A 27,519-nucleotide genomic window follows, 5' to 3' on the forward strand; every position below is an offset into this window, starting at 1 on the left:
TGTACTCCTGTGACATACTGTATACCTTAAGCTGAGAAGTCTTCCTTCCCCTGCAAAGAACAGCAAATCACTTTTCTATTACTGTACTACCAAAACTATACCGGCATGTCTTTGATATCATAAACTTGCAGTCTCTCAGTCCACTTCTAAAATTGACTAATGAGAAATATAGTTTGACCTGATTGTGTGTGTCTCTGAGGAAGAGCTGTGGCTTCATAGATAAGTGTAGTCTGGAACAGGATGCATAACCTGTTGTCTTCCAAAAATTTTCAATTTAATATCAACGCAAAGGCAGCCATGTTTGCTGAGGCTTATGAGATTTTTACTTTAACCCATTATCGGAAAGACTTGTCTATCTTATTCCCATTCCTGTTAGTGGGAAATAATCACCCTTTACAGAAAATAGTGATGAAGACTACATGCTTCATGTTAAAAATGAGAAATTGATGGCGATTCTGATATTTCATTACTTCAAAATTATAGACAGTATAACATATTTTAACGTGAAAGGCATGCATTATATAGTAACGATGGAGTTCTTGAATGGCAGCAGCACACTTTTTTTTGTGGCAGTGAAGGTAAAAACAGAATCTTCCACGTTCTATACACTCTCTCTGCTGCAGATGATTTTGTTTACATTTTCTTTTAAAGGGGTAATGTAACAAGACATGACATGTACGTGTACACGTTGCATTACGCGCAATGCTCGAATACACGCGGGAGCAAAAATTAACGTGGAAGTGGTCGCTCCTTAGAAAGTTGAGGAGGAAGAGAGGAGATGCGACTCTTTTTCCCCCCCCCTTCAGAAAGTTTCCAAAAGGATCGAGCCTTTCTCCCTCCCTGTCCTTCCCCCACCCCGTTTGCAACGTGTTGCAATTCCGTTTAGTATCCTCCCGGTTGCCAAACCGCTGAAAGTTTGCCTCCACTTTGGAAGTCTTAAAGAAAGCTTCCCTCCCTCATCCCCCCCCCACGCCTCTATTCCCTTCCGCCCACAACTGGCTGGGCAGCCAGTGGGGTTCGTGACGCAGCGTCTGAATTCTTAGAGGGCAGGGAGGGGCTTGGGGGGCTCTCTTTTTTCTCCCATCTTCTCGCCCATCACTTTCCTAACGGAAGGAGGTGGAAAGCTACTGCGTCCAGACACCGCGGCGACGGGGAGCGGAGGGTCCAAGGGGAGAAAGAGGAAAAGGGGATCCACCGCGCCTCAACGAGTTGCTTTCTCACCTCGTCCGAGATGAAGCTTCCCAGATCCCCCTCTCCAACGCGGCCTCGCCTGCTAAGTTACACCCTAGGCATCCTCTTCATCCTTGAGGTCGGACTCCATGCTCTTCCTTCAGGTATGCTTCCTCCCCTCCTTCCTAATTTGCGGTGTTTTGAGGTGGGGGTGGGTTGAGTAGAAGGCGATTGTAGCACACCCTGCGTTTCTTTTTTCTCCTTTTTTAATAAAAGGAGTAGGATCCTGAGTCCTCACTAATTTAGCAAATCCCACCCCTCCCCATTTCTTCTCCCTTTTTGTTGGACATTTGTACGGCGCTTGGGGGTGTGTGCCTGCGAGTGGTAAAGGAAGGAGAGACCTGAATGAAACCAGATGTGGCTTGGAATGGCAAAGGGAGGGGACTGGTTGGCGTGAACCACGGGCTGTTTTTTAAACTTGCTTCTCTTGCCCCTCTCCAACAACAACACCAGCAAAAAAAGTCATCTATAGTTTGGAAGGGTTGCTTTCCAGAGTTGCGTTGCTTTTGAACAAATTCTTTAGGAAGGGAAATTGGCACATAAAACTGCAATCCCAATACTCGGGATTTAATTTGGGGGATTTCACTCTAGGACAATTGCAGTTCAGTTCTGCTGCTCTCAACGTGTCCAAGCGTAATAAAACCCACATACGGCACACCACTTTGTGCCATTCAACCTTCGTAGAGAATGTAAGAGTAAATTTTATTTACTAGATATTTGCCCTGTCTTGATTACTTTATATGTAAGTCAAAGCAGGAAACATACATATTACTCCCTCACCCTATTTTCCCCACAACACCAACCTTGTGAGGTAGGTTGGGCTGAGAGAGAACGACTAGCCAGCTTTCATGCCTGAGGGGGAGCTAGAACTCACAGCCTCTGGTTTTTACACTAGCACCTTAATCACTACACCAAAGTACCCCCCCCCAAAAAAAAACCCCCCAAAGAGTCATCCAAACACACACAAAAAGTTACCCATTTGTCCTGGAGAGGAAGGTGGGTGTGGGATATGGATTCCAAGATTTGTATTAAATTCTCAATGTCTTATTTTATCCTTGTCCTCCTTCCTCTTTATTTTTTCTTGCTAAATTGGGGGTGGGTGGGTGAGAACGTAATAGAGCACAGATAAGGCAATTGCACTTTAAAAAAATGATTTTGCTCTCACTTCAACCTTTTATTGAGCGATTAATTGATGAAAACAATAGCATTGCAATGTGATACCTATCTGAAATTACCCATGATCTTGTTTGTTGCAAAGAAATAATAACAGGTTGACATGTACTGTATTACAATTCAAAGGAGGAGATTCCATTTGCCATATCAATTTAAACATGTGACTTTGCCACTGTTGGACAAATCTGACTTAAAACAGGATGATCTGTAGTCACGAATGCCATACCAATTTACTTTCATCCAGTCAGAAATGGTTCTCTTTGTATGCAAAGTTACAACTAAGTTGTAACTGAATTATTCTGATTGAAAGAGCCTAGAAAAACAACCGTACTGACAGTCCTCAGTTAACAAACTGGATTGCGGCTGGAATTTATGTACAATGTGGGTCCTAAAGCACAATATCGGCCGACTGCGTTACTTAGCAATAGGCAGTCCCAGATGCCGATGTAGCCTCAGGAATGTGCAGGCTGCTAAATGGGAAGATGTGTGAGAAGCTGACAAGGAAGGTCATAACTGATGATCGTGTCACCTGCCCTGAGACATGACCATCCAAACGGCGATCATGTGACTGCCATGATGGCTGGAACTTCAAGAATCAATTGGTAATACTACTTGCTCAGGGACATGCTAAATTTGAACGGTCACTGGAGAAGTGGTTGTAACATGAGGACTACAGTACTTGTATTTTTCCTTATCCTATCCCAGTGATGGCGAATCCATGGCATGGGTGCTACAAGTGGCACATGGAGCCATATCTGCTGGCACACGAGCCATTGTCCTAGCTCAGCTCCAACGTGCATTGTGTGCTGGCCAGCTGATTTTTTGCTTGCACAGAGGCTCTGGAAGGGTGTTTTTGGCTTCCGGAGTGCCTCCCGGGGGGATAGGGGAGGGCATTTTTACCCTCTCCCGGCTCCAGGGAAGCCTTTGGAGCTTGTGGAAGGTGAAACACGAGCCTACTGGGCCCACCAGAAGTTGGAAAACAGGCCATTTCCGGCCTCGAGGGGGCCTCGAGGGGGAGGAGGAAGCTGCTTTCGCTCTTCCCAGGCATTGAATTATGGGTGTGGGCACTTGTGTATGCACAATAGCGCATGCGTGCGCACTTTCGGCACCCGAGGAAAAAAAGGCTTGCCATCACTGTCCCATCCCAACCCATTCCATTCCATTCCATTCTATTTCTTCCTTATTCTGAGAGTTTTCAATATTCCATTCAAGCCTAGGAGTTACTCTTTTTTTTTCTTCGGGAGGAATGGAAACAAAGATCTCTTGCTTTCATAGCAATTAAAATAATATTCAGGTTTTGCTACACTACAGCAGAAAACAAGAGTGAGGAAACTGGGGCCTTTAGATGTTGCTAAACTTCTGTTGTCTAGCACCACGGTGGGCTACAGGTGGCACGTGGAGCCATACCAGAGGCCTATGTCAGTTCCAATGTGTGTGTGTGCACACTAGCCAGCTGATTTTCAGCCTTCCGTGAAGCCCCGGAGTGCGAAAAACAGCCCAACGTGCAAACTGGGAGTTTGGAAAACGGACTTCTGCTTTACCCATTGTGCTGTTTTTTGCACTCCAGAGGCTTTAGGGAAGTGAAAAACAGCGCAATAGGCAAACTGGAAGTTTGTTTTTCTGAACTTGCCCTTGTTTTTTACTCTCCCAGGCTTCAGTGAGACCTGTGCACATGTGCAGGGAAAGGGGGGCTTGTGCGCATGTGCAGGAGGCATGCATTGGGGAGGGAATGGGTGTGCACACACACTCTTTTGGGATGTAAACCATAAAAGGCTTGCCATCACTGGTCTAGCGTCTGTGGTCATTGATCATGCTGGTTAGACTGAATTTTCTTCAGATAAATTATTAAATCATCATTACCCTAACATTTTTGAATGTTCTTGTCCTGTTTCTGATTGTGCCACATGTTATAGGCCAGTGATGGTGAACCTTTATGCCCTCGGGTGCCGAAAAAGTATGGGCGCACACTATTTTATTTATTTTATTTTATTTTATTTTATTTTATTTTATTTTATTTTACTTTACTTTACTTTACTTATTTTATTTTAATTTAATTTTATTTATTTATTCATTCATTCATTCATTCATTTATTTATTTATTTAATCGATTTTTATGCCGCCCTTCTCCTTAGACTCAGGGCGGCTTACAACATGTTAGCAATAGCACTTTTTAACAGAGTCAGCATATTTCTCCCACAATCCGGGTCCTCATTTTACCCACCTCGGAAGGATGGAAGGCTGAGTCAACCTATTGCGCATGTGTGAGTGCCCACACACATAATTCAATGCATGGGCTGGGCTAAAACAGCTTCCCCCAGAGGCCCTCTGGAGGCCGGAAATGGCCTGTTTCCCAACTTCTGATGGGCCCAGTAGGCTAGTGTTTCATCCTCCCCTGGCTCCAAAGGCTATCCTGGAGCCAGGGGAGGGTAAAAATGCCCTCCCCATCCCCCTGGAGGCTCTCTGGAAGCCAAAAACAACCTCCCAGAGCCTCTTTGCAAGCCAAAAATCAACTGGCTGGCTCACACATGCACGTTGGAACTGACCTAGGGCAACTGCTTGCATGCCAGCAGATGTGGCTCTGTATGCCACGTGTGGCACCTGTGTCATAGGTTTGCCTTCACTGTTATAGGCAAAGTAAGGTTGACCTTCTTATCTGGCTTAATTGCTTTTCCTTTTTGCACATCACCACTCAATGGAGAAATATCTACCGATGAGGGCACTGAAGAAAGTCAAAATAAAAAGAATAGAGGAGGTTATCCCAATGCTTCTCAAACATACCTCTGATAACATTTGTTAATAGTTATCTGCCTTCTCCACCAAAGTAATTTATTACACAGTTTATACTGGTAGTAACTATAACAAGGATAAGACTTTTTGTATCAGTACTCACAGGCAACGAGGGAGAAATGAAGGCAGCATTGGAGAAAACACTGCTGGTGATCTCAGAAACATGATTGTGGTTTGTTAAGTGTTCTTGGATATTGAATAATAATAATCCATTCCCTCACCACACTCCTGGTCAAATTGTCCTTGAATCACAAATGGTAGACATAGTTTCTTTTTTGTAAAAAGGAATTTATTTATATTAACTAAATATGAATTATTTATTATTATTTATTAATTTGCTGTCTATCTGATAGCAAATGGCCCTGGGCAGCTTCCAACATAATAATAGCCTCAGCAATTAATTATTGTGTCGTTGTTCATATTTAGGGTTCAGAACTTTATAGTGGAACCAATTGGAGCCAATCGTATTGGCCTTTGCCATTCCATTGGATTATTTCAGAGAAGTGGAGAGAGGGAATCTGCTGCTTGGGTAACAGTCTATCCTCCATACTAACCTAACCAGGCTTCATGCTCTGGGGAGTCTACAGCATGATATCATGGTCTTTTGAGACCGAAGGATGCCAACACCATGTATATAAAATAGATAGAAAGAAAATGAAATGAGCATTCACTCTGCTATACTTGGCTCTCAAAAGAAGTGGAAATACAAAACATCTATAAAACATACGTATTGTGCTATTCCATTTCCAGACGTTATGCAGAATAAAAAATAAAAAATAGACCAAATCTATCTATCTATCTATCTATCTATCTATCTATCTATCTATCTATCTATCTATCTATCTATCTATCTATCTATCCATCCATCCATCCATCCATCCATCCATCCATCCATCCATCCATCCATCCATCTATCTATCGTATTATTTGGATTTACAGTATATGTAAATTAAAAGCATCAGATAAAGAAACGTAGCTAAAACTAGTTTATACTACCACCCAGTCCCCTGAGATACTAGGCTTAATAACAAAACCAGGTCACAAGGGACTTCTGGAAAATAAGAAGGGAATAGAGTTGAACTCTCTTGAGAGGGGAGAATGTAATGTATGGCTGTCTGTTCCAGCTTTTTGCCATCTATGTACAACTTGAACTTGTTCAATCCATTTTATCTGGAAAAACAATTACAATGGTACCTTTACTTATGAACTTAATTCGTTCTGTGACCAGGTTCTTAAGTAGAAAGGTTTGTAAGTAGAAGCAATTTTTCCCATAGGAATCAATGTAAAAGCAAATAATGTGTGCAAACCCATTGGGAAAGAAATAAAAGCGTGGAATTTGGGTGGGAGGAAGAGGAGGAAGAAGAGGAGGAGGACAGTCGCTGCAGAAGGAAGTTTGAAGCTTAAGGCTTTAAAAAAAAAAGAGGGACTCTAAGGCGGCGAGGAGGAGCATGCGCCTCCCATACACCAGGCGCAAGGCTGCCTCCCATACACTGTGCCAGAGAGAGAAACCCAGGGGGAATGGCAGGAAACTGGCCGGGCCTTTGTGCCGCTCTCAAATTTCTTGGGAAGTTTTTCCGGGCTTGGGTTCTTAAGTAGAAAATGGTTCTTAAGAAGAGGCAAAAAATCTTGAACACCTGGTTCAAGAAAAGTTCTTAAGTAGAGCCATTCTTAAGTAGAGGTACCACTGTACTTGTTTCATGTTGTATTTCTCAGATATAGGTTTTTTGTTGCATTACGTAATCCTGGGATCGACAAACCCAGGCGCCTGGTCGCCAGTGGCGCCTAGAAAATGTTGTCTGGCGCCTAGAAAATGTTGCCTGGTGCTTGAGGAGTTGAGAAGAAAAAATATTACTCTCAATCCAATCCCACCTCCTGCACGGAGTCATCCAATCGGAGGAAGCAGGGACAGTATCGCTCAGGCCGCCTTCCCCACTTTGCTCCGCCCCCCTTATGCTCCGGGACTGGACAGGGAGAGTTGGGTTACGGGGGAAGGATCGCTGTGGCCGGGGGCCCGTTCTCATCTCCCGCTACCTGTGTAAGTACATACAAAGGCCATGCTCCCCGGGGAGACGCCGTGTGTGAGGGGGTCTATATGTACATACAGTGTGTGCCCCACCATCCCCCCTCCCCGGCCGCGTTCAATGAGGCCGCAGTACTGTTTTGGGGGGATCTACTGCACGGATTTTCCTAGGACTAGCGTGTTAGTGATGCATAGCACATCACTAACACGCTACTGCACCCACTTTAACATGATTTTTGCAGGTGACAGGTTCCCTTTAAGCACTGTGTGGAACGGTCATGCGCGCCTAGCGCGCATGACCGCAGCTGTTCCCTGCCCCCTGCACTGACGTCATCTTTCCAGAGCAGATAAGCGCCGGAAAGATTGCGACCGCAGCCTCTGCACCCTACTGCGCATGCGCGGCTTCTGTGAGCGCGCATCGCAGGCAGTTCATTCATTCACCTCCCGGAGCTGAACCAGGACGTGCAGGGAATCTTGCAAGACGTCGCTGGACATCGCAGCTCACCGCTGAGTAGGTGAGTATGTTGTTTCATTGATTTAGAAAAGTGTTGTTCCTACAAAAAAGGATTTGAAACTTCTTATGGTTAGAAAATAAAATACATGGATAATAAGGCAGATTGATTTTTAATCTTCTCTAGAAGTGCTGAGAGACCCTATCCTGCTGGACCACCACTGAATGGAGTTTCCTACATTGCTAAATCTTTTTGTAAGTAGGGTATAGCAGTATATACACAGTATATGCTGTAATTATATGGTTACTATATGGCAGTATATTCACAGTGTATCCCATTACCAGTACTATATGGCGGACTGCGGAGTGCTGCTGGAAGAACAAAGTCGGGTGCCGCCAGGAGAACGAAGCCGGAGTACTGCCTCGTCCACTCGGACAAAGAAGGGTAAAGAGTTCATGTGTAAGTTATAATTGGCATAGCAGAGCAAAGTGCACATTTTTTTTTCTTTTCTGGGTTCAGGAAAAAAATGAAGCGCAGAGCAACAGAGAGAATACCAGAAAATGAAAAGCAACTGAAAATGACACAGTTCTTTACAAAGACCTCTCTTGAAAGCGCAGTGCAACAGGTAGAAAGTGCCGGGCAACAGGTAACTGAAGAAACAAGAGAAGACCCACCAGCAGAGGAGTCCCCATCAACAAGCCGTTGTCAAACTGCTGGACCCAGGAGATTTAGGCAAGAGTGGTGTAAAGAACTCGCATGGCTTAAATTTGACCATACAACTGGTATAGCTATATGCGAGATTTGTGCTTCCTTCCCTGGCATTGCTGACCAAGCATCTAGGATCGTAAAAGGATTTTCAGGACCCTTTAAACTTGAAACCTTCAAAAAGCACGCAAAGTCTCTCCAGCATCTAAATTGTGTGGAGGCTACACATGCAGCGTTGGCTCCAGAAGCTACTCCATTGGCTGCTTGTATAAGGAAAATGGATGAAGACATGTTTAAACATATGACCATTCTATTTAATGTGGCCTATTATATTGCCAAAAACAACAGACCTTTCACAGATTTTGAAGGGTTGCTAGAGTTGACGGAGAAATTAGGGAGTGCTGTGCGACAGGAATATGCAAACGATAAAAGATGCAAAGAATTAATTTCCCATATTGCAGAAATAATCAGGAAAAACCTAATCAGTGAGCTCAAAGAGGCAAAATATGTCAGCTTGATGCTAGATGGCTCAACTGACAAAGCAGGGGTTGAACAACTGATTCTGTATGTCAGGTACATCAAGGACAACAGGGTCAAAGAAGTATTTCTTTCTGTTTCTCCTCTTGAAATGGCTACTGCAGATGGATATTTAGAAGCGCTCACAGAAGAACTTAGAACACTTGGTCTTGTAGGCTGGCTTTCTTCAAGTCACTTGATTGCCATTGGTACAGATGGTGCTGCCAGCATGATTGGGACCGAAAATGGCTTGGTGCAGAAAATACGCCAAAACATCAGTCATTTAATTGGCATTCACTGTGTTGCACACCGATTGAACTTAAGTGTATTAAGTTCAGTAAAACAAGCTAAATTAATTGATGACCTTGACTCTATTTTAAAGAAACTCTACCAATTTTATCAATACTCACCTAAGAGAATGCGACAGCTGAAGCAAGTAGCAGAAAACCTGCAGCTTACAATTCTGAAATTCCAATACTTGCATAATGTCAGATGGGTAGCAAGCAAAGTCGGTGCTCTGTCTGCACTTGTCAAAGACTGGAAATGCGTGACAATCCACCTAGAAAGTGTGGCTGCGGAAAAAGACAGTGCCTCTGCAGCTGCCCATGGTTTACTGAGAAAGCTCACAGATTTTAAATTTGTTCACATGCTCCATTTTCTACTGGACTATCTGGAAATTCTTAAAAACTTGTCACTTATATTTCAAAGGGAAGAGCTTTTTTTAAGCACAATTGAGTTGCATGTGAAAAGCACAATTTCAACAATCAATTCACTTAGAGATGCACCAAAACAACATGAGGCCAGATTTGTCTCAGGAACATCTCTTCAAGGACTGTTTCAAAATGTACAGCTACATGGACTGAGCAACACTGTAGCTGCATCAATTCAGCAGGAAAAAGCTAATTTAATTAATCATGCAGTTAAATACTTGACAGTGCGATTTCTAAGTGATATAAATATTGAAAGATCCACCGCAGTGTTTGACACCTTTGCCTGGCCAGCAGGAACAACATTGCAAGACTACGGTGTGGTTGAGATTACTGCATTGGCTCATCATTTTCGTAAACAGCTATCTCCACCTGAAAGTGATGACCAATGCATTCACTCACTCCTCAATGAGTGGTATGAGTTTAAGGTCCTTGGAAAAGGAAAGAAACTGTGTGAGCTTCTGGATTTGGCACTCTCCAACACCGAGAGATTTCCAGTTCTGGGAAACCTGTTGTCGATTGTAGCGGTGCTCCCTGTCTCAACCTCATGTTGTGAAAGAGGATTTAGTTTGATGAACATGGTCAAAAATAAATTCAGATCAAGGATGCAAGAAGAAAGTTTAAGTGACTTGTTTATGATCACCATGAATGGGCCATCTGTGAAGGCGTTTGATCCTGCCAAGGCTGTGGACCACTGGTACTTCAGCTCTAAAATCACAAGGCATGTTCATGGCCACAAAACGCAAAGTGAAAAACACTAGAATGTTGCCTAAAATCTAAAATATCAAAATATAATATTTATTATCTTTAAAAGTAAAATGTTGTTTATAACGTTTGTAATGTTTTTTTTGTTAAATTAAAAACCAAGTTTGCTTAAAAAAAATTCTGGCTCCTAAATTTTTTGGCTGGCTCCTAGATTCTGAACAACTTTGTCGACCACTGATGTAATCTGTCTTGAGATTCACTGCAAACAGCATCTTCATTGAAAAATGTACATTTTTGTTCTCAAACAATGTATTTCCACTACGTATCGTCACAGTATCTTATATACTTTGTCTACTAATATATTAAGGGGACATCATACTTCCTTCTCAAGATTGAACAATTTTCTAAGCATAGTTTGTTCTCCCATGTTTTATTTCCATCATATGCCGCTATGATTGTCTTTAGCAATCAACTTCCCATTGCTGATTCCCTAATTTAATCCTTCTGTCTTCATCATATGCTTTCTTTAAATTGACATTTAAATATATGAATAAATATTTCTCGGTATAAATTATTATATATAGATATAATGAGGAGTTGGTTCCAATTTTTTTTACTAATGTGTGGTCATGGCTTAATTTTGTGGGAGTGGTGTGATAGTCATGAGACCAGGTGGGAATGGGTTGGCAATCGTGATCAGGTGGGATTGGGTTGGCAGTTGTGACTGGGTGGGTGTGGCCAACTCAATTTCACTCACATCAAGAGGTGCCTCACCTGGCCCCTCCCCTCCCAGCCATTTCTTGTCACACTCAGCCTCAAGGTATCTATAGATTATAAAATGTAGTTCAACTTTTTTCAACTTTATTACCTACATACTATAGATGTACTTTCCTGGACTACTGAAAGGGGGAAATGGCTCACAAGCTATGCTCAAGAGTGTGATAGACCAGAGGTCTCCAACCTTTGGGACCTCAGGAACCACCAAATTCATAATTTTCAATCCCGCCTTTCAGGCCTGTCTGCTTCTGCGAGGCCTCTGGGTGGGAGGCCGGAGAGAAAGTACCTGATCCAGGCACACAGCCTGCAAACTTCTTCTGTGTTCTTCTCTCAAGAAGCTTGGTCAATCTGAGTTAAGGAAAACAAAGATGAGCGGACTGACAGTGGCTTGGCTGATGTCATATGCCAGAGTTGCAGCTGTAGTCTCTCCCCTCCCCTCCTCATTCTCTTCTTTTCTTTCCTTTATTTATTTATTTATTATTTAGATTTGTATGCCGCCCCTCTCCGCAGACTTTTCCCCTGTCCAATTCCTATCCTTTCCTCTTTTCCTTTCCTTCCATTTCCTCCACTCTCATCTCTTCCCTTCCCCCCTTCCTTATTTCCTTCTCTTCCCTCCCTCCCCCTCCCCCATTCCTTTCTTTTCCCTTGTTCCTTCTTTTCCTCCTTTCCATCCATTTTCTCCCCTCTCTTCCCTTCCCTTCTTTCCTTTCCCCCCTCCTCTCCCTTTCCTCCCTCTCCCTTCTTTTCCCTTTCCCCTCTTCCATTCCTTTCTTTTCCTCCTTTCCTTTCCTTCCATTTCCTTCCCTCTCCTCCCTTCCCTTCCTTTCCCCCTTCCCTTCTTTCCTTTCTTTTCCTCTGTTCCATTCCTTTTCTCCTTTCCTTCCGGTGCCTCCTCCCTCCTCCTTTCCCTTTGCTTCTTTCCTTTCCTTTCCTTTCCTTTCCTTTCCTTTCCTTTCCTCCCCTTACCCTCCACTCCCCTCCTGCCTCCCCCTTCCCTTTCTTTTCCCCATTACTTTCCTCCTTTCCTTCCATTTCCCCTTCCCTCCTCCCTTCCCTTCCCTTCTTTTTCTTTTTTCTTTTCTTTTCTTTTCCTTTCCTCTCCCCCCTCCCCCTTTCCTCCCCTCCCCTCCCTTTTGCTTAACTCTCCTTTCCCTTGTTCCATTCCTTTTCTTTCCACCTTTCCTTCTTTCCTCTCCTCTCCTCTCCCTTTCCTTTTTTCCTTTCCTTTCTCTGTTCTGACATTCATTTCCTCCTTCTTTCCTTTCTTTTCCTTTCCTTTCCTTCTCTTCTTTCTTTCTTGTCTCTCTCTCTTCCCTTCCTTTTTCTTCCTCTTTCTCTTCTTTCCGTCTCTTTCTCTCTCTCTCTCTCTCACCCTCTCTCCCTTTCCAAGAGGAACTATTTATTTGCCCACAGCCGAAGGCTAGCGCTTTTGGAGAGAGGCATTCATGCAATCAGCCTCTCTTGGGTTACATTGCAGCTGGGCTCCTGTTGCCATCGGGGATCACACTGAAAAGCCCCTGGGCTGCAGTTGCTCAGCAATGCAGCACCATGTCCATTTTCCAGGGCTGGGCCACCGAAAGAGCCTCACTTCAGCCAACCACTTCCACTGAACAGGGTGCTGGCTTTCCCTCCTTGCTTCACCTGTCTTTGAGTTGATGCAGCTTAAGATTGTGTTGGCTTTTTTAGCCGTTGCTGCACATTGCTGGCTCATATTTAATTGGTTATTTATTAATTGGACTTATATGCCACCAAAATTCTAAGATCTCTCTCACAGTCGCTTCTGTCAAGTGTGGTTTCTCCCAATTTGTATGCGTGTCTTAGGTTTTTCTTACCTAGGTGTAAGATTTTGCTTTTTTCCAACGTGAGAAAATATTATTTTACTGAAAGAGTAGTAGATGCTTGGAACAAACTTCCTGCAGGCATGGTTGATAAATACACAGTAACTGAATTTAAACACGCCTGGGATAAACATATATCCATCCTAAGATAAAATACAGGAAACAGTATAAGGGCAGACTAGATGGACCATGAAGTCCTTTTCTGCCGTCAATCTTCTATGTTTCTATGTTAAATTTCATTTTGTTAGTTTGAGCCCACAGTACTAATTTATCTAGATCTTTCTGTATTTTGAGGTTTGTTTTCTTACCTCTAGGTGGCTATATCGACTTTGTCCTTAAAGGCTGGTCCATGCCACAGAAAAGAGTGAACCTGTTTTGGATTTGGGGATGGGATTGTGGAGCTGCCTCCTGAAAGCCCTTTCCTTCGCTATTCCACATGACCCAGGCTGACGGTGGATAGCTTCTGCTCTTGGACCAGAGGAAATTTTTGCACAGTGCAAAAAACTCTTTTAAAAAATGCAAAAAGAATGACCCTGCCCAAAACAAAGTGGTGATGCATGCGCAGTGCCAGACCCTTCGCTTCTGTGCATGAGCAGAAGGGAAAAAAATAAAGAAATCCCCCCCTCCCAAATTGAAAAATACTCAAGATTGTTTTTTTAAAAAAGATAGCGGCACCTACAGACAGGTACTTACCAAACCAGGTCAGTGAAGTCATCGTGACATCACCAGCGGTTACTACCAATTTGGCAAACCAGTCCGAATAGTTTACTGCGTTTTCCCCAAAATATGACTTACTCTGAAAATAAGCCCTAGCTAGATTTTTACACTTGTGCCTAATATAAACCCCCTTTGCCTCCAAAAATAGAGGCAAAAATGCCTCAATTTTTGTGGAGAAAAAAAAGGTAAAAAATTGCCCATTTTTCACAAAAATGGGGTCATTTTTGCCATCCCCCAACATCCAGGAGCTCCCTGCAGGCTTCCCCGACCCGTTGCCCAAATGGAGCTATTTTTGCCTTTTAATTAGTCCATCTAGCATGACTGGAGGAGGAATTCTGGGAGTTCAAGTACACTAGTCTAAAAGCTGTCAAGTTTGAAGACCCCTGGGTTAGGGATAGGGGTGCAAAGGTCTTCAAACTTGGCAAGTGTGAGACTTGTGAACTTCAATTCCCATTCCTGAGCTAACATGACTGGAGGAGGAATTCTGGGAATTGAAACCCACAAATCTTAAAGCTGTAAACTTTGAAGTTTGTAAAAAGTGAACCTGTTTGTAAAAAGTATTCTACCACACTAGTATTTTATTAAATCATATTTAACACCATTTGGTTCAGAATACTTTTTTCCTTGTTTTCCACCTCTAAAATCTAGGTGTGTCTTATACTCTGGTACGTCTTATGCTCTGAAAAATACACTAATTTTGGATCCTCTGTAAATTTAATAAGCATTCCAATTTAATGCATATAATAATAATAATAATAATAATAATAATAATAATTTTTATTTTTATTTATTTTTTATTTATTATGTATTAGATTTGTATACCACCCCTCTCTTATTTTCTTGTATGCTGCCTCTCTCTTACTAATAAGCATTAAATATACTGTATAGGTTTTGAATAGATATAAAAGGCATTTTTTAAATAAAAGGTTTTTGTTCAGAGATATAACAAAACCTAAGGCATTGATAAACATGTATAACAATCTTTCTTGGTGAGTCTGTATTTCCTATAATTGTTGCTTTAAAAAGCAAACAGTTATTGAAAGTAAATATGGGAAGAAAAATGAATGTCCATTTCAAAAAATCAACAGGTTTCAGGGATTGTGCAAAAGTAAACAAGCTTATCCTTTTTCATTAAAATATGGATTTATATTTGTTTTAAATTTACATTTTATTTTAATAAGTTATAAAGTTCTATCATTGTTCTGTTAAATACTTAAACATTAATTTTTAAAAGTAAACTGTTTATCTTTTACTTAATCCTAATCACAATGAACTACAGTATTTCGTTTTATTAATGGTTGGTGATATTGCACAAATCAATTTATCATTTTAGGAGGTCGTGGCATTCATTGCAAAGTTTGAAAACTCTTGGCCTAGGCAATTTTCCAAGATGCCCTTAAGACTTTTGGTTTTCATTCCTACAAGAAAGGCAGCTTTGTTCTGCCAGAATGAATCTAATGCTGTCACTCCAAGTTGATGAAGGTGGAAAATGCAGATGGGCTTTGATTGATTGATTTTTGTTTACATTCAGGGATATGAATAGAAGCATGAACAGCTCCCCATTAATTTTTATTGTAAACAGGAGGATGGAACACCAGCTAATTTAAGGAGGAAGGCTTTTGCTTTTTGAAGCAAAATGAAGGATATGTTGTAGTTATAAGTAATTAACTTGAATTTGTGTTGGGAGGATGGTTTAATTCCTGAAATAAATGACTTGTGAGGAATGATTGGGAGGTGGGGGTGGCAGTGGGAAGCCATGAAATCTATATGCCTTTGCCTTTCATGCTTGTGTGTGAGAGAAAAGACTAAATGTATTCAGTGGGAATATGTCGCAGGAAAGCTGAAAGGAGATTGCTGAGATCATTCCTAGCAAGAGAGCAGCAAGGATTTCTAGGTCGAAACTTAAGGCTTAGAATTTTGATCCTGAAAAAGGGCCAAGGCCCAAATAATGGCAAGAAAAGATTCTCTTGGTCTCCATAAAACATCAAAGAACATGGAAATGCACTCTTTTCCCATACAGGTATTTAAGAAAGGATAAATTTATATAATTTAGGAGATTGCATATTCCTTCCTCTTTTTTTGGCAGATTTGAGTTCCTATATTCCTATCCTTTCCTGAGCAAAGACTAGAGGAACATCAAAGAGGAATCTTCCAGAATCTCCAATTTTGATTCTTTTTAGAGCTGTTCTAAGAGGAATTCACCATAGCCTCGCTACGTCCCTGGAGTGATAAGCCATTTCTCTAGAAAATTACTTACTTACTTACTTATTTGTCAAACAAGTATAGTATTATAGTACATATTAGCATAACATAACATAACATAACATAAGTAATAGAAAGGATAATAAGCCGGGGTGGCGCAGCAGGTAGCGTGCTGTACTGCAGGCCACTGAAGCTGACTGTAGGTCTGAAGGTTAGCGGTTCAAATCTCATCACCGGCTCAAGGTTGACTCAGCCTTCCATCCTTCAGAGATCGGTAAAATGAGGACCCGGATTGTGGGGGCAATAGCCTAGCTCTGTTAGCTCTTGCTAACATGTTGTAAGCCGCCCTGAGTGTAAGGAGAAGGGCGGCATAAAAATCGAATAAATAAATAAATAAATAAGACAGTAGGACAGGGACATTAGGCACAAAAGTGCCCTTACAGACCTCTTAGAAAAGGGGTGAGGTCAATTGTAGGTAATGTAAGGTTGAAGATTTGGGGGTTGGGGGAAGCAACAACAGAGTCAGGTAATGAGTTCCAGGCGGTGACCACTCTATTGCTGAAATCGTATTTTCTGCAGTCAAGTTTGGAGCGATTTACATTCAGTTTATATCTATTACGTGCTCTTGTGTTGTTGTTGTTGTTAAAGGTGAAGTAGTCACTGACAGGGAGTACATTATGATGTATGATTTTATGAACAACAGTTAAATCAGTTCGGAGACGACGTAGTTGTAAATTTTCTAGATTTAGTATTTGAAGTCTGGAGGAGTAGGGTAATTTGTTACATGAGGAGAAGTGAAGGACTCTTCTTGTGAAGTATTTTTGGACTCCTTCGATTGTATTAATATCTGATATGCAGATACTTAACATCTCTTTATACTGGCATGTAAGATTGAGAAGGAGAATAGAGTTGTGGATGATCGAAACCCATGAAGGAGGTACTAATACCACTCTATAATGCCCTAGTCAGACCACACTTAGAGTACTGCATTCAATTTTGGTCACCCCACTACAAAAAGGACATTGAAACTCTAGAGAAAGTACAGAAAAGAGCAACCAAAATGATAAGGGGACTGTAAACCTAGACAACCTAGAAGAGAGGTTGCTGGGATTGGGCATGGATTGTTTAGCGAAAAAGAGGGCCAGAGGGGACATGATAGCAGTGTACAGATATTTGAGGGGTTGCCATAGAGAGGAGGGGGTCCCACTATTTTCCAGGGCACCAGAGGGCCAGGTCAGGAGCAACAGATGGAAACTGACCAAGGAGAGATTCAACCTGGAAATAAGGAAGAACTTTCTGACGATGAGAGTGATCAACCAGTGGAACGGCCTACCAGCGGAGGTTGTGAACGCCCCATCACTCGACACATTCAAAAGGAAATTGGACTACCATCTGGCAGGGGTGGTGTACGGTTTCCTGCTTGAGCAAGGGGTTGGACTTGATGACCTTCAAAGTTCCTTTCAACTCTAAAAATAAATAAATAAAATAAAAGGGCAACCTGCAATCAAAAGCAAACAAAATACCCCAAGGAGCAAAACAAATTAAAATTTAATTTATGTATTGTTTAATGAACTGTTAAATTGGCCATGTCCACCTAGCCACATGACCTAGCCACACCAACCCAGCCAATCCACACCCCAACAGTCTGAGGGACTGTGAATTGGCCTCCTATTTAAAAAGTTTGAAAACCTCTGTTCTAGAGCTTCCAGTTGCCTGTTCCTCATTACCAGGATATTTAGTCTGATCTCCAAATACCTCTCTAGGTAACCGCAAAGTGTAAATATTAATTAATAATAATAATAATTAATTAAACCAGCTTTTTTATGTTGGGGCTTTAGTACATTCTGTTTCCTCGTGAATAAATAGTAAATACTACATAGAATCATAACACTGTGGTTTGAAAAGTAAATTTATACATCAATCTTTGGATGTTAATCAGTAAAACCTGGGATACTTCTCACCTTATTGTTACAAACTGACAGTTAACATAAAATAGGTTTTACAAGAGGACTGGGAATCTTGCTGTGAATCTTCTTTTTCAAGAAAGTGCTTCAGATATTTTTACTCTTGTTTCCCTTTCTAATTCAACAGTTGAACGCCACATTAAAATGCATAGGATGCTGTACAATTACAATGAATGCATCTAAAAAAGCAGAAAATAAAACTAAAATATAACAAGGCAGAACAGCATACCTTATCTCCAATTTTAATATGCAAGTTATATAGAATTATAACCAAATACAGGTTGTCTTCAAGTTATGAATGTAATGGAGCCGGTGGGCAAAATACACAAAATACTTGTTTTATGTTGTGTGAGTCTTATATTGTAAAAAATCAATAAAAATATGTATGCCGCCTCGAGTCTACGGAGAGGGGCGGCATACAAATCTAATAAATAAATAAAATAAAATAAATAAATAAATAATTTTTTAAAAAAATGAATGTAATGGAGCCTGTCAATTATATTCATAACCTGATGATTCGTAAGAATGAATTACATAGCTTGACCATGATCACTCTCTGCTTTTGTCCACACATTTGCTAATCAAATACATAAGTAATTAAACACACATGATGTATCTCAGAATGGAGAAGGTCATGGGGGGAGACTGGTGCTATTCCCACTTACTGAGATTTCTCATGTTTTCCTGCCATCCGGGTCACTTACCTTATGTAGATCTTGATGATTAACGGAGGTCTCTGTACTCCGTACCCTCTCTGCCACAATTTCATCTTGAGCAAAATCTTGTCAAGGTCTACAAGAATGAGATATTGCGTCATTTTCACAAAAAAACCTTTGCTGCCAAGAACTGAGCCCAGAAAGGCCTCCGTTCTTGGTGGCAAAGACTTGAGGAAAGGCCTTTGCTGCTGTGAATAGAAGCTTCATTCTCAGTGGCAAAGGGCTTGAGGAGAAGCCTTTGCCACTGTAAACAGGCCTGGAGATATCATCCAGGCCTTCATTTACAGAGAACAGTACCATTGTCAGGCCGAAGCCATTTTATCCACTAAGCCAAAGCCTAACCAGCCGATTGGGTAGACAATGGAATGGCAAAAATTGTTCAAAAGACTGAAGCAACTCTTTGCCCAAGAACCAATCCTGCAACACCTCGACCCAGAATGGCAGTTCATAATTCAGTCAGACGCCAGCGATGTGGTGGTGGTGGTAGTGCTGTTACAGAAAGATAAAAGGGGCCAACTCCTTTTGTGTGCTTATATTTTGGGAAGAATCTCACAGCCATCAAGAGGAGATGGAGCATTTGGGAGAAAGAAAGCTATGCAGTTTGTTGGGTGCTGCTTATTTGGAGACAATTCCTAGAGGTACCGTTCAAGGTATGGACAGATCATAAGAACTTTGAAGCATTGAAAACCTCCAGGGAACTTTCACCAAAACAAGTACTGTATACTGGGCACAATACTTCAGAAGATTCAAATTCAAACTGAAGCACATCCCAGCTGGGAAGAATTTATTGGCCGATGCCTTGTCGAGAAAACCACAATATGACAGTCCGAGGGAGGAAAAAGCCCACTGCGTCATCCCCCACTCACTGGGGGAAACAGCAGCCCCACTCCCAAGTGCTCTTAGCGAGACCAAATGGACAGCAACACTGAAAACAGTCCTCCCTGGTTCAATGGCAACAAAGAGATCTTGATGATGAAGGAAGGCTTGCCCTGGAAAGAGTCCAAACTGTACATGCCTGCCAGCCTTAGATTGGAAGTGCTCCAAGGAAGCCACAACTCCAAATTGGGAGGGCATTGTGGATTCCTGAAAACTCTCCATCAAGCCCGGTGACAGTTATGGTGGCCAAAGATGAAAGCTGAGGTGGAAGACTATGTAAAAACTTGTACTACATGTGCAACCAGGAAGAATTGGCCAGGAAAATTGCCTGGACTACTACTGCTAGCGGCTAATTCCAGCAAACCCAGGGAGGAGGTTGTCATGGACTTCATCGTGGATCTCCCAGACAGCAAAGGGAACACTGTGATTTTGACAGTCATCAACCTGTTTTCCAAGCAAACCCATTTCATCACTTGCTCGAGTCTGCCACCAGCCAGGAAACTAGCGAAACTGTTCCTCAATGCCTACATGAAGTTCCAAAAGAATAATCTATGACCATGCAGTTCACTGCCAAGTTCTGGAGCAATTGGATTCACACAAGGACTCAGCTTGGCTTTCTATCCCAGTACAAATGGAGCAATCGAAAATGCGAATGCAATGGTGGAACAAAACATCTAAAATTGGTGAGAGCTATTGTATTTTGCAGAAGTGGCATGCAACAACGCTGTTCATAGCAGCACTGGACTAACTCCTTTTTAGGTTACCAGTGGCATGGTAATCTAAAACTTGAGCTACCTACAGAGGCTGCCACTTTGATGTCCTTGACAGAGTGGATGGAGAAGTTGAAAAAAGGATGGGAGAACACCAAGAAAGCACTAGATGAAGCTGCGGAAGCCTATAAGAAGCAAGCAGACAAGCACCGATCCCTCCAACTTCCCTTCTGAGTGGGGGATAAAGTTTTCTTATCCACTAAATAGATTCGATTGAGAATGCCCAGAAAAAAGCTAGGGCCAAAATTTTGGGGTCCATTCCCAATAAATTAAAATTATCAGCACAGTCACTGTGCAGCTTGCATTGCCTAGAATATTGGGGAAAATTCAGGTATTTCTTTGCAACTTATTAAAACTGGTGATTGGGTCAAATATAAGACCACAAACCCAACCCCACCTCCCCCTGTAGTAATACAAAGAAAGAAACACAATGACGTGAACAAAATTTTAGATTCCAGAATGTTTAGCGGTCAATTACAATATTAGAAGGGTTACCCTGTGTCTGACATGAATGATGAAAGGTTGGAATGTAAAGGTTGACAAGCTAGTTAAATAATTCCATGATAAATAACCAGACAAACCAAAGGGTCCCCCTGGAGGAAGGGGTGGTTAAGGATGCTGTATTAACCCCCTATGTTATTCTCTTTATTTTCTTGTAGAACACAGTCCTTTCCTGAGGGGAGGTTGCCTGTCAAGCTGAAGCCATTTTACTTGGGCCTGCCACACTTTATGCTATTTTAAAATGTATTCTTTGCTGTGGGAATTTGAGAGGGGTAATTACATGAGGGATGTCTGCATGTAGCCATAACAAATTCCTTCTAGATGGTCAAGCTCATCATTTGTCTTTCCACTCCTGCACATGTGCATGCACGGAAAGGGATGGGAGCTTCTGCCAATTGTCAGATAAAAATTGGTCAATGTTATGGACTTGGGAGTGTGGGGACAAGGGCTTGAACTTTCAACTGGGTGGAGAAACCCCCGGGACTTCAGATTCGGGTTTCTCCCAGATGTGCCAACATGGCTCTACTAATGAATTGGAACTTTGAGGAATACTTTGCCTTGGACTCTGATCTAGTTTTTGATGCTATTTGGAACCTTGACAATCGTGAGATCAGACAAGATCAATAGCATGACATCTCATTCTTCTGATCTCACGTGATCTTACAGTATTTTAAGCCTTCATTCTTTGCAAATGCACCAAAGGCCTGAAGCATTGAAGTAGCCCAGGAAACTGAAAACTTGATAGATCTTCACAAGGTGAGTATGCACAGGCCTAATGCCTGTGGAGAGCCAGTGTGGCGGGGAATTAAAAATCCTGCAGTGAAAGGATACAGAATTGATTCCATTGGAAAAAGTTTTTCAAGTCATGAATTTTAAACCACTTGGGGAATCTCCATTGGCAGAGAAAATTGCTTTTGGATACCAGTGATCAGTTTCATGGTGAAATATTTTTCCATGGAGCATAGAAGTGTGCTTTCATGTGCTGCCTGCATCCCACAGATGGGGCTTCGCTTGTTTGTGTAGCCCAGTTGCTGGCATGCTGAGTGTCTGGTCTGGGGACAACTACAACAGTCTCTGAGCAGTTTAAGTGTCAGCATATTGTCCCCAACATTTAATCCAATTACTTGATTAAATGCCATATTAGCAACTCTTCTGATTTCCAAATTGTATTACTTGGTTTGTTTTGACAAAAGAAGTAAAATAGAGTTTATTTAGAAAACTGTACCATTAATAACTAAGTACTAAAGCCCTAGTACTCAACATTCTCCTCTCCTTCTTCTACTACAGGGGTATCAAACTCACAGCGTCACATGACATATCGGGACTTCCCTCCCCCTTTGCTAATCCAGGCATGGGCGTGGCCAGCATAGCGGGAGTTTGACACCCTGTTCTACTATCTTTGTGATATGGCTGTTTCCTGTGAGAGAAAGGGAATCTCTTTAATCCAATCTATCCAACTGGCTAATTTGTGTCTGAGGCCTATAATGCTGTCCATTGCTCCTACTTCATTTTCCCCTCAGTTTTCTCATCTCCCTTTACTTTCATTATCAGGTTTTTAAGATTGCTTTAGTTTAATTTCAGATGTTCCACTACTTATTTCATTAACAATCTCTCCTTCGTTTCCCAATATAATATGTTGTCAACATTTCCATTTTATTTATCAAAAGCTCTAAATTAATTCTATTTCTATAAAGTGTGCATTATTATATTATTGTGTAAGATGTCTCAATATGTTTTTGTGTTCTTTATTTTTAATTGCATTAACTGTTGTCATTGCATATATCATCTGAATAATGAAAAATATAGTCTAATCATATTACTTCCTCAAATCTAAAATAAAGAAAAAAAGCAATGGGAAAAATAGACAAAAGGAATCATTTTGTTCCAGTAAAAAATTGTCAGTGTTCTTGGCTTATCTTATAATTAAATCCATTCAATATGTTAACTTTTTTCCTCTACAGAAACAATATATTGTAGTTAATTGCATCAAATTTAAGCTCAGTTGTATTCAATCCATGGCCAGAAGCCTATTCGTACGTACTTGGTTTCTTATATGTGATTCTAAGGGTCTGATGAAAAATTATATTTGGTTTGGAAGTGCCAGATGTCTGCATTGAGGACTCCCAAACATCATCCCACAAAGTGGACTCCATGTAGTGTCAGGCTTGATATCACCCTAGGCAACAGATCTGGGTATTCCTGATGCAGATGTGCATCAGTTTGCAAAGTGTGTGGCAACACTACATTACGTAGCAAAGAAGATTAAATTGTATTTCATTGAACAAAGTGATTGAGTTGCCAATATTTCCCTATGGTGTATGTGAGTTATTTTATTGTAACCTAAAGTAGTGTGGAAAACTTACATTATTGGTAGCTATAGCTGCTTCAACTTGGTATTCCTTATGTGATTGGTATCTATTGGCAACTTCTGTGTTCTGAGCCTGCTGGAATCTGACTTCTTTGCTCCACGAGATAGTAAAGAAAAAAATTAAGTCTGGTTGTCTGACATATTTCAGAATTTTGATCTCCCTTGAGAACAGCAGCATTTCACTCAGTATTTTCATTAGAATATTAATCAGGATGAGATTATGATGCTGTTCTGCAAAATACCATAAATAATTGCCTTGAGGCAGAGCAGCTGTTCTGTAAACTTTCATGAGGGAATTGCCATCCATCTGTCTAGAAAAGAAAATGGTATTTACTTCGTTGATCATTTTTATAGCAGTATCAGTATTAGTAGCAAGAGAATTAGCTGTGAAAAGGACTGTGTTTTTGGATTTTTTCTTTTTTAATTTTTAAATTAATAAATATAATATATTATATTATAATACAATACAATACAATACAATACAATATAACAGAACCTTACAATATTCCTCAGAGGTCTGTAAGAGACATGTATAGACACACAATGTGCCTACCATCCCTGTCCTACTGTTCAAATTTATTTGTATCTTTGTCCTGTATTCATAATCATGTTTATTCCTATATCTTGTATCTTATACATGTTTGACAAATAAAATAAATAGTTTAACCAGAAATTTCCTCCCTATGTTGGGATGGCCTGTCTCATTTCTACACTGATCTCTCTAGAGTGGCATTAAAAATAATGCTACAAGAATTTCATTCCATAGAAATGATTCTATTTTTAAGAGCCATACAAAAAGTCAAGATGGTTACGATGATTACCCAATTGAAACTTCATCCCTTTTAATGTATATCACACATGTATGAAAAAGCGTGGAGGATTAGATTTTTGTGGGTGTGCTTACTATGTTAACTTTTTAAGTTCTTCTCCCAAGAACTCCCCTGCCATTTTTCTAGGTAGAGAATAATTGTTTTCAAATTTCCAGGTGCCATTGTAAAATAACCAGGTGATTAGATAATAAGACATGCTACCCGAAGTTTGCCAATCTTGGTTGAATAATAATATTTAAAAGTTAGAGGAAACAGGAAAAAAATAGAAGTGGAGAGAGAGATAGATAAAAATATTAATAAAAAAAGAGATATGAGAGAGAGAGAGAAAGAGAGAGAAAGGGAAGGGTTATGCAGCCTTCCCAATCTACCTACCTCCAGATGCATTGCAAGCACTCTCCTTCTCCTTTCATCCTCAACAAATAACTATTCTTAACATTTCTGAAATGCATCAGGTTGGTACAGGCGGCTGTAGACTTCAGGACCTATCATCTCATTTGCTTAATCTAGGTTTTTAAATTTTGATTCTTTGGTGTAAATGCTCACCCCTTATAAGAACTGTAAAATTATCATATTTTGAAATTAGTTGCAATAATAGTATCCCTGTATAGTTTTTCCTATTTCTGTACCTTGGACTTGAAAAATACTTTATAGGGATTTAATTTTTTTCTGAGCTTACTTTCGAAATTTAGACAAGAAACCAGCCAATGACTCTATCTGAGTACAATGTGTTCTGATATCTGTTGAGTATAGATGCTATATATCAGTGATGGCAAACCTTTTTTGGCTCACATGCCAAAAGGGTGTGTGTGAATGCAATAGTGTTCACATGCCCACACTCATGCCCCCCCATGCATGCACACAACCTTCATGCTGCCCCTGTGCATGCATACAACCCTCCTGTGCTCCCTCCCGTGCATACACTGAGGCCTCCGGACTCCTGAAGCCTGGGGACAGGTGAAAAACAGCCCAACGAGCCAACTGGAAATTCATTTCTGAACTTCTGGTTGGCCCGCTGGTCTGTTTTTTGCTCTGTTTTTGCTGGGCCGATTTTTGAACTTCCGATTGGGCCGTTTTTGGCTGTTTCCTGGGTTCAGGAGGCTTTCCTGAAACCTGGGGAGAGCGAAAACAGCTGAAAAGGCTGAAAATCAGCTGGCCACTGCATGCATACATGCTGGAGATGACATAGGGCATTGACTCGCATGCCCTCAGATATGGTTCCACGTGCCACAGGTTTGCCATCACTGATATATACTTGCTATAATTTGAAAACTAACAAACATATAAAAGCTGGTAGCAACATATAGTCAGATTCTCCACCAAGTTTCAAAGAAGATCTACACTGCAATAGTGCTAAAGAAAGGCGTAATTAAATGAGGAGCAAGATAGACACATTCCTTTTGAGGTCTGCCCATGCTTGCTCTTGTTGTGCTTCATCTATTGAAGTTTTTATCTCCCTGAATTTTACTATAGTAGATCAAATAGAGGAAACGTCTTCCAAATAGATCCAAGATTTTATTAATCAGATAATTAATTTTTAGTAACTATTAACCAAGTAACAGATGACTATTTTGTTTTTCTTTTCCTTTCAGCAAAAGGTCATGAAACTTTTTGGGGCTGTAATTTTCTCAGTTCTACAAGCTGTAATTTTCCAACTTTAGCCTTTTGTTTTTAGAGTAAGTTGATGCTTTTTTTGTTTGTTTTTTTGGCTCACTCACACTTTTTGCTGACTTAGCTTATTGTGACCTGAAAGTTTCTAAAACCACAAAACTAAGAATATAGAGCAAGTTGGGGAAAGTTAACTCTTCTTAAAATGTGCTGTTGGCCTTTGTTGGGAAGGGAATTTATGTTTCTCTTTTTGCTGCTTAAAAAAAGAGATCCTAAAAGTGCTTAACTTTTTTAAAAAAAGTTGGTGTCTCAGAACTCATATTTTCTGAGCTGAAAGAACATAACTAGCCAGAAATCCTGCTAAGAATTTTCTTGGAAAACACCCCAGTTTAAGACAAGAAAGTTAATCATAACATTAGTCATCTTTGGAAATTTGAACTAAAACACCAACTAAACACTATGAGAGTACAGTATATATTTATTTGCAATCAAAGTACTATACAGTATATCATTCTCGTTAATTGTCCCTACTCTCAGCAGACTGACTTGGTCATTCCTTTCCAAAATGTTTGAGTACAGATGTGGGACTATTGAATCTAGGATTTCCCACATCAAGACCTCAAAGATCTTTTTTAACCCCATTCTATATTCTAAGGCTCTATTTCATATTTATTGTCCACTTCTTCTTTTTCCCTTTTATTGTAATGTTGTAATTTTTGATACATTGGATTGTTTCAATGTAAATTTCAATACAGTAATATTTAATATAATTAACAGTTATGATAATTCTATTATTTAGAATGTTTAAAATATTGAAAATAAAAATAAAAATATATTAGTATTAACTGTAGTTAATCAAACAGAATTCAGCTTGAAGGTTTTTGAGTCTAATATCCTGCTCAAGCAGGAGTCCCTATATAATTTGAGACAAGTGGCTGTCTGATTTCTTTAAAAAATTACAGTGAGAAGCATCCACAGCTTCTGAAGGCACTGTTTCACTGGTTAATTGTTCTTACTTGTTCTCAATTTCAGGTTGCTTCTCCTTGATTAGTTTTCATCCATTGTTTCTTGTTTTGCCTTCTGGTGCTTTGAAAAATAAGTTGACCCCTCTTTGTGGTAGCCCCTCAAATACTGGAATACTGCTATAATGTCATCTCCTAATCTTTCTTTTCTCTAGGCTAGCCATATCCAGTTCCCGCAACCGTTTTTTATATGTTTTAATCTCCAGGCTTTTAATCATCCTAGTTGTTGTTCTCTGCACATTTTCCAAAGCCTCAACATATTTTTTATAATGCAGTGACCAAAACTGGATGCTTGTATTTTAGATGTGGTCTTACTAAGGTTTTATAAAGTGATACTAACGCTTCATATGATTTTGATTCTATGCCTCATAGAACCATAAACAAATATTTATACAACCAAGGATAGTATTAATTTTTTTGGCTGCTGCCATACATTGCTGGTTCATATTTAAGTGATCATCCACTAGAATACCAAGGTCCTTCTCACAGTTGCATTTTTGAGCCAGGTTTTGAGCCTAATGTGTATTTGTATCTTTGTTTTTTTTCTGCCTAAGTGTAAAACCATGCTTTTCTCTACATTAAATTTAATTTGTCGGATAAAACCCATTGTTCAAATCCATCAAGATCTTTTTGGATTCTGAGGTTGTCTTCTTGGGTGTTGGCTGTTCCTGCTAGTTTCGTATCAATTGCATATGTGAAGAGTATCGGCTCCAAGACAGAACTTTATGTACCCCACTGCTTACTTCCGTCCATGTAGCTATAGCACCAGGAAGGGGTTCCCGCCGCTCAGCAAAGGCCTGCTGTCCTTGGTGCTATCAGTGCGCCTCTGCAGCTGTTGCAGGCATGTGCACACAGCGGCACAAGATTTGGCTTCTGCACTTGCGCAGAAGCAAAAAATTGGTGAAAATCACTGAAATGTCGCTCACACAAGAGTCTTTATATGAGTTTTGGTTTACTGTACATGCGCAGAAGCCAAATCTTGTGTGTGTGTGTGTGCGTGCGCGTGCATTGGGGCATGCAGCTTTGCATGCAACCTGC

General features: G+C 40.7%; 2 protein-coding genes across 4 annotated transcripts in view; both read left to right on the plus strand.

Annotated features, from left to right (window-relative positions):
• The first annotated feature begins 1,092 nt into the window (after window positions 1-1,092).
• Window positions 1,093-27,519, plus strand: part of MRC2 (mannose receptor C-type 2) — a 108,422-nt gene continuing 81,995 nt past the window's right edge. For both annotated transcript variants that reach the window (XM_070729256.1, XM_070729257.1), the window contains exon 1: window positions 1,093-1,334. In XM_070729256.1, the coding sequence (XP_070585357.1) occupies window positions 1,232-1,334 (103 nt within the window). In that variant the 5' untranslated portion in view covers window positions 1,093-1,231. The remainder of the gene's footprint in view (window positions 1,335-27,519) is intronic.
• LOC139154550 (zinc finger protein 862-like) lies at window positions 7,839-10,352 on the plus strand. Of its 2 annotated transcripts, none has more exons than XR_011556925.1 (2): window positions 7,839-7,916; window positions 8,007-8,071. XR_011556925.1 is itself a non-coding variant. In XM_070729268.1 (2 exons), exon 2 carries the CDS (start codon window positions 8,189-8,191, stop codon window positions 10,349-10,351), a length of 2,163 nt encoding a protein of 720 aa, XP_070585369.1. In that variant the 5' UTR covers window positions 7,857-7,916; window positions 8,182-8,188; the 3' UTR covers window position 10,352. The 2 variants fall into 2 exon arrangements, 1 of the variants encoding a protein (XP_070585369.1); XM_070729268.1 differs by lacking the exon at window positions 8,007-8,071 and adding an exon at window positions 8,182-10,352 and having other exon boundaries at window positions 7,857-7,916.

Source organism: Erythrolamprus reginae, chromosome Z (genome assembly GCF_031021105.1).
Source record: "Erythrolamprus reginae isolate rEryReg1 chromosome Z, rEryReg1.hap1, whole genome shotgun sequence".
Taxonomy (NCBI): Eukaryota; Metazoa; Chordata; class Lepidosauria; order Squamata; family Dipsadidae; genus Erythrolamprus; species Erythrolamprus reginae.